At 41.6% G+C, this 10,242-nt stretch overlaps 2 protein-coding genes across 2 annotated transcripts; one reads left to right on the top strand and one right to left on the bottom strand.

Moving 5' to 3' along the window:
* Positions 1-1,998: 1,998 nt before the first annotated feature.
* Positions 1,999-4,020, bottom strand: BCIN_03g07840 (hypothetical protein). The gene has a single exon (XM_001546430.2). The coding sequence runs from the start codon at positions 3,534-3,536 to the stop codon at positions 2,103-2,105; it is 1,434 nt and encodes a 477-aa protein (XP_001546480.2). The 5' UTR covers positions 3,537-4,020; the 3' UTR covers positions 1,999-2,102.
* Positions 4,021-6,271: 2,251 nt separating this feature from the next.
* BCIN_03g07830 (hypothetical protein) lies at positions 6,272-10,229 on the top strand. Its single transcript, XM_001546432.2, has 3 exons — positions 6,272-6,886; positions 6,942-9,373; positions 9,456-10,229. Exons 1-3 carry the CDS (start codon positions 6,331-6,333, stop codon positions 10,152-10,154), a joined length of 3,687 nt encoding a protein of 1,228 aa, XP_001546482.1. The 5' UTR covers positions 6,272-6,330; the 3' UTR covers positions 10,155-10,229.
* Positions 10,230-10,242: the final 13 nt, after the last annotated feature.

The raw sequence follows: 10,242 nt of genomic DNA, 5'->3' as shown, positions 1-10,242 counted from the left end.
TCGAGATCAGCAAACACAAATTGTACCATTGGTTCATCCAATACGGCTTCGGAAAGGGTCTTCCCGAGCTTCCTATCAAAAGTTGCAAGCCAAGTCAAAATGTCTTGACGAACGTGTTCCAACAGGAACGGATTCAGGACAGATGTATCACTGCCTCAATTATCCGCAAACATATCTTGAACAAGGGAATTGGCGATAGTTTTCTGGGGATAGTATAGCCCAGGAATAACGTGGGGTTTTATGACCCACAAGCCTCCCGCACGGAACCATCGTCGCGTTTATGTTAACATCAATGAGTCCTTACGACGCGCGTCTCCCCATGCCGAGTAGGTACTGCAATATTAAAGTTATTGACGCTTTGCGGACGTCTCATGATATCTGCTGTCGCTCTGTCGGCACCCAAATAAGAATAGCTTGGTGGGGATTTTTGGTCATGTGCCTCTCTTTCGAGGGTAGTGAGCTTATGAAGTACTTCCTCTTGAGAGGGAAGATTGCATTGTCGCTACATTCATAGTACTCAGCATACTGTTTTATTGTATACTGTTGTGCAGTTTCCAGTTGTCATTCTCAGTTTCCAATCTTCTCATCACATGACCATTTGGCGAGAGAGAGGGAACGGGGTATTTGGGCACTGGTGTATATACTGCGGTTCTTTGGGTCGTGCATATGTTGATACTTTCTAAATGTACCTTTCCTATACATTTTAATGTCGATAATTACTGTCATTTAATATTGATCCATTTATAGTGCAATTTGTTCCGTTCCGAGATGTTGAAAGACATAATAATTTAGTTTTCATGTCATAATACAGACTCGGGTTGATATGTTATCGTTGTCGTCTGGGAGAGAGACAAGTAGTTGTTTGATTGCAATTTGTCCATATAATCTCAACTTGTTATGCTTGTAAACTTTAGCCGTTTTGATCTTTTGCACCATTCTGTAATGATAAAGGTGTAATGCATCACCGAACCAGAGCGGAGTAGGATGGAATCCATAATAAATGTGGTTGAATCATAGGAGAAGGTCTATTGAATCTGTTCGGACAGATTTTTCATAACACCGATTTTCTTTTGGCAGTGGACATGATGAAAAGTCTGCGGAAATACTTTTGCTATATCACTTTGCCGTACCCGGAGGAAAAAAGCAAATAATAACCAGCTTAGAGGCCTCTGGCTCATTTAAGACCATCTATTGTAGCGGATCAAGGACAAAATCGCCCAAATGCTACAGCCGAGAAAAGGGCATACCCATCCATCTGCAACGCAAATCCATTCAGATCCCTGTGGCAGCAAAGTTAATACTTTCGACGAAAAGAAATTCAATATAAATCCCTATACAAATTTTTCATTTATATATTACATTTATAATATATTTATTTTGTTATTAATAATATAGTCAATTTATTAATAATAAATAGAATCAGTATAATTTGAAATTTATTTAGTATTAAATTTTAATAGAAAAAAAGAAAATGGGAGTTTTGAAAAACTTTAAAGATTTTAGAATTTGATGAATATTAGAATTATAAAAAAGGTGACTGAAAGGGGAGTGAATGTAAGAATTAATAGGAGAAGAGGAGCAAGTATAAAAGCTAAAAGAAAAAAGGGAGCAAGTATAAGAACTATAATATAGGTGAAAAACATTAGTCGAAAACTTGAAAGAAAAGGGGAGTGAAGGATAGATTATTTATTTATTTTATTTTCAATTTATTCTTCAACCAAAGGCTTTATTACTATACTATATTATACAAAATATACTATTTATATATATTATCTATTTAATTCTAATCTACATATTCATATTCAATTCAATTATTGATTGAATTCAATATAAATAAAGTATTAATCATTTTAAACTAGAAATCAAAAATTTCATTAAATCCTTTTAAAATAAAAATTTCTAATCATTTATAAAAGAAAAAGCCTTTTAATTAGTATTTTAAAAACACTCTTTTTAATACATTATAAAAATATTGAATATTTTCTTGGACTAATAAAGTGGTCACTTTGTCAATCGCGGATTCTGCCACTACAGGGGATGCTGCAACCGAGACAAGAAACACTCACCCATCTTAACATTTTCAAGTAGTGACTTGGACAATGCTACTTTTGATAGCACTGGGACTTATCGTCGAACAAACTATGAGTCATGTTTCGAATGACAGAAAAATCCAGTACTAATTCTACTCTTCTACGAGCGATACGGTATTTCTCCTCTTTCAACGTAGGGTCATGCGGAGCTATTCTGAGCCCCCTTTCTACCATCTCCAAAGCATTATCAATACACGAACGGTCTCCAATGTGTACTTCTTCCCATAGCCTGAATGAAATGGCGTTCATGGTTATGTGATTTTTAAATCGCTCTCGACTTGGCATGAAACGAGGGAATTGTAGAGGAGTTGCACCTTGTGCCGCCATTTCTTGAACCATGGCGTACACTTTTTTTGCGGAATGACCCAGACCATCATTTATAAGTCCGCGCAGATTCTCAAGAGCATTTTCTGCACGATATAAACATATTGTGGAGTATATCTGGGCTAGTTGATTCTCAAATATCTGTCCTTCTGCTACTTGATCCCCGGGCTTTAGCCATGGCTTTTCAAAGAGCCTGGTGACTGTCGCATTGCGAACGGTACTCATCAGAACTGTGATTTTTTTATCCACAAGGTCGTAGTATTCTTCAGCGTACACGTAAATACCTTGAAGGTGATGATCTCGTCCCTTGCTCGTTAATTCTTCTAAGTCTTTCAACACGCTTTCGGTTGTGATAGAGGATATGGCATTGGTTATCGTGTTGTCGCGTTGTAAATAATCTCCCGACCAATCCTTAGATATATAAACTGAGCCTTCTGCAATGTTGGAGAATGGGGATAGGATTGCTTCTTCTTTGTTCTGTAAGGCCTGAATGGAAAAGTGACTGCGACGGCCACCAAGGCGTGCGAACATGGGGACAAAAGGATTTTGGAGTGCGATGTCATGATAGGAGTGTCCCCGTGTCGATGCTGAGATGAACCATTGAGTCTGTGCGATAGCATCGAACAATTGATTTATGTGGCGATGCAATATGACCAAAGAATCAATCGACTCTCGCTCCCACTGGCTACGACGTTCATCGCATGATATACGATATTTTACAACACAATTGTTGAAAGAACGATCTTTGGGTCTTATACCTTGCTTAATATAGACGACTGGCACTCTGAACAAACAAAGCATAGACTCGAATCCCTTATTCAATTCCTTTCCTGCCCCCGTAAGTTGGACTTCAACGAAAAGATTCTTGGTCAACAGAACGTATTTTGCTTCATCATGGATTTGACGACAAGTTAGAAGTAGATTAATGTTGAAATTGGTCTCGACCGTAGGGAGAGATATCGCGTCTGAACTATCAACTGGCTCGGGATCTTTGATGTCACAAACTGACATCTCGTATATAATATTGCGGATATTGCCAGGAAGGTTAAGGAAGCGAAAAGGTTTATTAGGGAAGGCGGTCAATCGGCTCGATTGTCGAAGCGATGAAATTGAAGCGAACATTGCGAAATAAGATTCTGGGGTTTGAAATAGGTGACTTTTTGCTTCCTATTGAAGAGTTTTATATTGAATCAACGTCGAGGTTTGTGATCGCTCTATAAGTGATTTAGATAGATACGTTCGAATTGATTGTGGTAAATTCGTAGATTCGAACTGATTGCAAAATCTCGTTAAGTGTAGAGAGATGTTTGATGTTGACAATAGTAATTGTGGTAGGCTAGATGTAATACGATCGTTTGTGATTGTGGAGTGATGTCTTGGTCGATAATAACGATAGTATCAGGGTGGATGTACTGTAAGTTTTGTGATATTCAAAGAGATATCGGAATACGTAATGTAAGTTATGAGTTGTAAAACTATGTTGAGTTGTGGATAGATCTTGTTCTTGACTGGTGGCGATAATGTGGTATGTTCGATGAGAGAATATAATTGTGTATGAGGTGTACTTGAAGGGATAATTGATTAGGAGATCGGATCAGTATAAGGCAATTATAATGGTATGAGATGTGAAGAAAATGGTGTTTCAATGTTAAATTTTGCTGAAGGATTCATTAAATAGGCTTCAGATTTCCATTCAGACTGGGCTGGTTAAGGGTGTCTACGTAATTCCCCACCCCCGCAAAGTTTTTCAAGCTCTTAGTTCATACGAGAACACACCAGATCTCCTGTTACATAACCTATCATAGATATGAGTAGTCGTGATGAGCCAATACTAGTCAGAATCGGTTTTATGAAGTCTGAAAGTGGTCAGGCGCCTTCCGACGGTTTGATCTAGTGTGGGATAAGTCACAAATTTTGAAATCTCTGTTTTTTTCCTTTCGAGACTTAACTTGTAGTAGAAGCTAAAATATACCAAAGACTCTTACTATTCGACCAGTTAATTGATATTTGAGGCATGATAGACATATTGCACATAGATTTCATTCTGGACCACATCACGTCTGCACTTAAGCCTCTCCTTAGTCTCGCTTAGTTTGCGACCAGTAAACACTAATCGATGCCAAAACCAATATGACAGGAGCGCATTCAGTCGGACGAATATTGTTTGGCTTGTATCTCAATATTCAAAGTGACATTCTATGCTTACAGTTAAAGTGATTCCATAGTTATTTGATAGTTTTGGTATCAACTTGGTTGATAAGTGTAAAGTACTTTAGTCTATTGTGATTGTAATAGTTCTTGATCCATTTACTATGTAAAGCTATGTACATTTATAGGTAGGATCTAGCGCCTGCGCTAGTCAATACAGCTCCCTCTGTATAATCACATGATCAATACATGCTCACCTTAGTATAAGACTAGCTTAAGTGATACTTTATTATATAAGAAAGAAAAGAAATCCTTGGAGATTGTCTTCCCTCTCTAGCTTTTTTATTCTAATTATTTGACGTCTATCGATACGAAATTTCTTATTATATGATTGTGACAGAGAATGAGCTCCTCCCAGTTTCCCAATTTTTGATCAACAGTTTGAATTTCGGCGTTTCTGGGGTTCACATTGAATATGATCTCGCCACCTAAAGGAGCCTATCTCATAAACTGCAGTGAACCATTCACATTCTCACACTGGCAATAAATAATGGTTCCTACCAATCAGATGGAATATTTTGGTCGATGATCTTTGCCTTTGAAACTTTGCTAGTAATACATCTAGTGAAAACAGAGATCTTCTGCAAAGTCTTCTTAACTTACTTTTCATGTCATGTAAATTTCTAATGTTGGAATATGTCCAGGCCAGTGCTCTTATCCAGCCAAAGTACTTTCTGAAATCGTTTTATGGTTGAAGATGATGTTTTTTATAGTTTCTGAAAAAATAATTATGATGTACTTTTGGACTACCCATACTGGAAACGAGAATGGGCATTGGAAGATGTGCGAGGATATGTGTAGAAACTTTGAGCAGAGATGAAGGGTTCATGGCTAAAAAAGGCGAACAAGCCCCCATTATAATGATGGAAAGACTGCAAGAGTTCTGAAAGTGACAGTATATGAGATAGGACATCGACAGAGGCCAAGCAGGCTGGTGAGATCCAACACATCCATGCATACGAGCCATGATGACGTTCATCGGTACTGCGGAGCATTTCCAAAGCGCAACCTAGATACCTCTATGCTAGTGAGATAACTTCACGCAATGAGAATACATTGGATATTGAGGATGATATCTATGACTTGTGCCTGACTTCTGGCGATGCATGCTTGAATGAGAGATGGATCTATCAAATAGGGGAATCAAGATCTCTATGTATATCAACATGATCCGACGACATTGAAGCCATTTTCAGAGGTAGAGCAAATCATCAGGTGGTCACCAACCTAGCCCCATGGCTGATTGCGGGCCTTCTGGTGCATTGTCCAAAACTCTTACCTGGTCATACTGATGGTTTCTCTCTTGTAAATGTCTCGCTCTACTTAATGGTATCACGGACGGTGTTCATTCTCGACTCGAAATCGGACCCTCATCACCCCGATTCAATATTCATAAGTCGTGATATCTACAGAATTTTCTCCTCACACTGTTAAACAATGTAGTCTTGCTCAAATTTCTATCTAAATATCAAGGAGGTAACACACATATTTTTGATCTAGATCAAATATCATGCACTTCCTCTCCGCAAAACCAAAAATACATCGGTGGCGCACATCGCTAATGCACAACCCCTTGTCCATGTTCTCTGGGCAGTTTGGGGGCGCAATTCCTACAAGAGACACAACCTTTAACCGCGAGTGTTAATAAAGGGTAAGCAGCCCACATAATGAGCATCGTAAATAGACAAATAAATAATGCCGCATTCAAATGGCTCGCATTGCCGTCAACAGTAATGGAGACAACCCTCCAGATGCCAACTCTCTTCCTAACCCCCCACGCTTCAACGTCGAACTACCACCTATATCGTGCTTCATTGAAGACAAAAATGGTAGCCCCACGAGAAAGTTTTTCACGACCCCAGATGAACTCACAAATCACTTGGAGCGCACCACGCATCACAAGGAGAGGAAATTGTATGTTTTGGAAGGGTTGCCGATTGAATACGTACAGGTGTTAGGGTTACACTTCAACATAGATGTGGATATTTTTGATTCTCATGCGATGAGAAAGAGTGGGCAATTGAATAAGCTGGAATTTCCAACCAAAATAGGGAATGAGAAAAAAGTTCGAACTTTTGCTCTGGACCATCCTGAAATTACGACAAACATTACCCCGCCGCCTGAAGCCAGTGGAGGAGTTGCTGGTGATTTCATGATACCGTGTAAAACGATAGACATATCAGATGAAAGCTGGAATGGAATCAGTGTAAAATTATGTCACGTGACTTTGGTGTGCTTTCCCGGGGAAAATGGGAGTGAAACTTGTGAGATCAAACTTTCTTTCTACTCAGAACATATACTAATGGTGGCCATGCAAAGTACTATTGCTTCTCGAAAACCAGTCGTGGGCGAGAAGAGGCGCCCAATTTCAAACTGCGGGTTACCACAGTATTCTTGCAAATGCCCTCAAAAGTCTTCCAGAGGGAAAGCAGAAATGGAAACCATCCCGAAAACATGACCCGGCTTTGACTCTAGCAGACGAGATATTCAATTCTATAGAATTGCCGGGTGGCATCCTGGCTTGGGATGACCTCACAGAGATACTTGCTGATATCGTACTCAGACAATGGAAATTTGCCTTGGGCGAGGTAATCGAACATGCATGTGCATCTAGATCGATTCCTTATCACGAAATTCATCAGGTATGTGATCTGATAGAATCTAATATCTGGACTTTGGATCGTACTGAGGCTCTCTGGGGCCCTCATTATGTTGTAAGAGTGGAAGGGTTTAAAAGACTTTTAAAGAAAGCAAAGCGTTATGCACATTTATTTGTGTGGGGACAAATTGTGGAGGAGGGTCTTGAGACAAAGGCCAAAAATGAGAGTGCGACTGACAATGAGGATGATGACGATACCAGCTCCAGTGCTTCTTCTAAGTCGGGAGTGCATATTCGTGGAGGAGAGACCTTAGATTTGGAAACCCGCCAAAGCATCAATAGAGTGACCTACCTTGGCGGTGTATTACTCCCGTTCTCCATAATCGCGGCAATATTTTCAATGGGTGGGAATTTTCAGCCTGGTGGAGATCAGTTTTTCATATTTTGGGTCATCGCTATTCCAGTATGTATGCTTACAACGGTTTTAATATATGCGGATAGTATTCGGCGAATGACCTTGGAGCAATTTGCTCAACAGTACGGGTCTGATGCAGTGACGGCAGAAGCTGATGATATGGTTACTTCATCAATTTCTGGCAGTGAGATCATTTCATACAAAGTGGGTATTAAAGAACGTCTTAGGTCGCGTATCCCAGGTGTCTGGAATTCACGCAGGGCTGGTTCTTCCTCCAGTGTTGGCTATACAGATAGCGATGACAATTCATCCTCTACAGACAGTACTCAGTTACCTCCAGGTCTATCCATAGATGGCGATTTGTTAGTTCGCAGGAAAAGGAAAAAGGTGTCAAGATCATGGATTTGGCGATTTTGGAGACGGAAACCTCTGGGTCGAAAATCAGATCCGGAGAATGTCTTGCCATCTCCTAGACATTCGGATCACAATGTATCTTCACCTTCTGCACCTCCTCCGACTTCTCCACCATCCGCGTTTCACCCTATTCGATCTTCACCACAAATTACACCGGTGAAGCCCATACTTGTTGGAAATGACCGTCCAGAGTCTCTTACTTCTGATAACTCTCCGACGGCCGGGCCAGCCCCGCCAGAAACACCCCCAGCTAGTCCTCCGTTACCCGACCCTGACCTATCCATTCCTGACCAAATTATCCCTGAGCCAATAGTTCTTGACCCAGGCTGGAATTTTGGGGGAACCCCTTCAAAGAAATCTAAAAAAGGCAAAAAGACAAGACAACACAGGATTGGATACCTAAATGATGAATTCGATATCCCAACCCGTCCGAATCCAGCCACTTCTCCACCACATCCGTCTACACCAGACCCCGCGGGGATACCACTACCTCCATTGGATTCGGATTCTGATGACTGGCGAGAGCGAGACAGTTCTGAGGGAATACATCCTGAAAGATCTCCATCTCCAGGTCGTGCAGACTCGGATTATGCCACAGATCGTGAACGCCGTTCTTTGGAAAGACGAATGAGAGAAAATGACGACCGAGCACTGACCAGAAGAGGAAGTAGAGAATATCTAGGCATTGGAGATGAATATGAGCGCATTGTTGAGCGAGAAATCATTTATCGACGCCGGCGCCGATCCGAGCATTCTGTGAAGTCTGAGAGAAAACATGTAATAGAAAAAACGACTGAAAAGCTTGTTGAAGAGCAGGAAAGAAAACATGCGACAGATGATATCGTGAAAGATGATGATGATGTTCCGGAAGACCGAGGAAGACAACGAAAACGATCTACAGTACGATGGGCACACCGTGGAACTTATTATGATTATCCAAGGCGGCCAACACCCAACACTGATCCTACTGAGATACCATTGCCACCATCCCCAGAAGAACTATCAGAGGAAGAACGAATTAGAATGAAACTAGAGAGAGAGAAACTAGAATACCTTGAGAAGTTGAAGCAAAAAGAACGACATAGGAGAATGGCGGAGATGGAAGAGGAACACGCAAAAAAGCGAGCGGAAGAGGAATATGCAAGAAGAATAGCCGAAGAAGAATACAAGAAAAAGGCGGCAGAAAGTAGAGCTGCCAAGGGAAAAGATCGAGCCTACTCCCCTGTGGAATCCGATAACAAGGGATTAAAACCAGCGATAAAGTTCAAGGACGCTGTGGGAAGGAAATTCACGTTCCCATTCCATTTAGTGTCTACATGGGCTGTATGCCAATTGCTTCTTTTTCAACTAATCTTCATTGTTGCTTGACACGTGCATGATTCCTCGCTGACTACTATCATCTTAGGGAATGGAAGAATTAGTGAAACAAGCCTTCCTTCATGTCGATGTCATTGGGCCTCACGTCAATGAGGGTCACTACGATCTCCTTGGCCCCACAGGCGAAATCATCCTCCCTCAAGTATGGGAATCAGTTATTGAGCCTGGTTGGTTAATAACTATGCACATGTGGCCAATGCCGGAGCCGCGAAGGCAAGCACCCGCTCCTATGCCTCCTAAACCAGGGCATCCCGGTAACTTTCCACCTCCTCCTCCTCCACCTGGATTCACAGCACCCCAGCCCGGCGGCCTAATTAGTGGGCCTACTCCGAGAATGAAGAAATCTACGCAGACTGGAGCTTGGGACTGGGTGGAAGGAGCACGTCACTCGAAATCTCGCAAGAAACAAAAGTCGGCACCGATACGACTTGGGCCTCCTCTACCGCCTTCATTTCCTAGGCCCCCTCCGCCGCCACCGGCATCTGGAAGACGAGAATCTGATACAGTCGTCATAATAGAGGATCTGCCGCCAAAAGTTCACAGAAGACAAACGGGTATGAGCGACAGACATAGACACGGAGCAAGCGGCGGTGGCATAATTGGAGGAGCAGCAAAGCCTAATGAGGAGTTGGGGTGGGTAAGAGCCCTGGGAACCATTGTTGGTGTGAAGCCGGGGATACAGGTGAAAAAACGCAGTGGTGGAAGTAGTTCATCGTCGAGTGTTTGATGGGTCGTTGATGAGATGACTGACTGCTCGTAAATTTGAGAAGCTAAGGTATCAATGGTTGAATGTGTGCCTGCACTTGCAGATGTGA

This window comes from Botrytis cinerea, chromosome 3, assembly GCF_000143535.2.
Source record: "Botrytis cinerea B05.10 chromosome 3, complete sequence".
In the NCBI taxonomy this organism is placed as follows: Eukaryota; Fungi; Ascomycota; class Leotiomycetes; order Helotiales; family Sclerotiniaceae; genus Botrytis; species Botrytis cinerea.
The sequence above is the reverse complement of the archived record's forward strand: the minus strand, read 5'-3'. Positions and strand labels throughout refer to the sequence as shown.

Coding starts and splice junctions, on each gene's coding strand:
- BCIN_03g07830 (XM_001546432.2), top strand. CDS start 6,331: ATGGCTCGCATTGCCGTCAACAGTAATGGAGACAACCCTCCAGATGCC. Junction 6,887..6,941: donor GGAAAATGGGAGTGAAACTT/GTGAGATCAAAC, acceptor GGCCATGCAAAG/TACTATTGCTTCTCGAAAAC. Junction 9,374..9,455: donor ATTTAGTGTCTACATGGGCT/GTATGCCAATTG, acceptor CTATCATCTTAG/GGAATGGAAGAATTAGTGAA.
- BCIN_03g07840 (XM_001546430.2), bottom strand. CDS start 3,536: ATGTTCGCTTCAATTTCATCGCTTCGACAATCGAGCCGATTGACCGCC.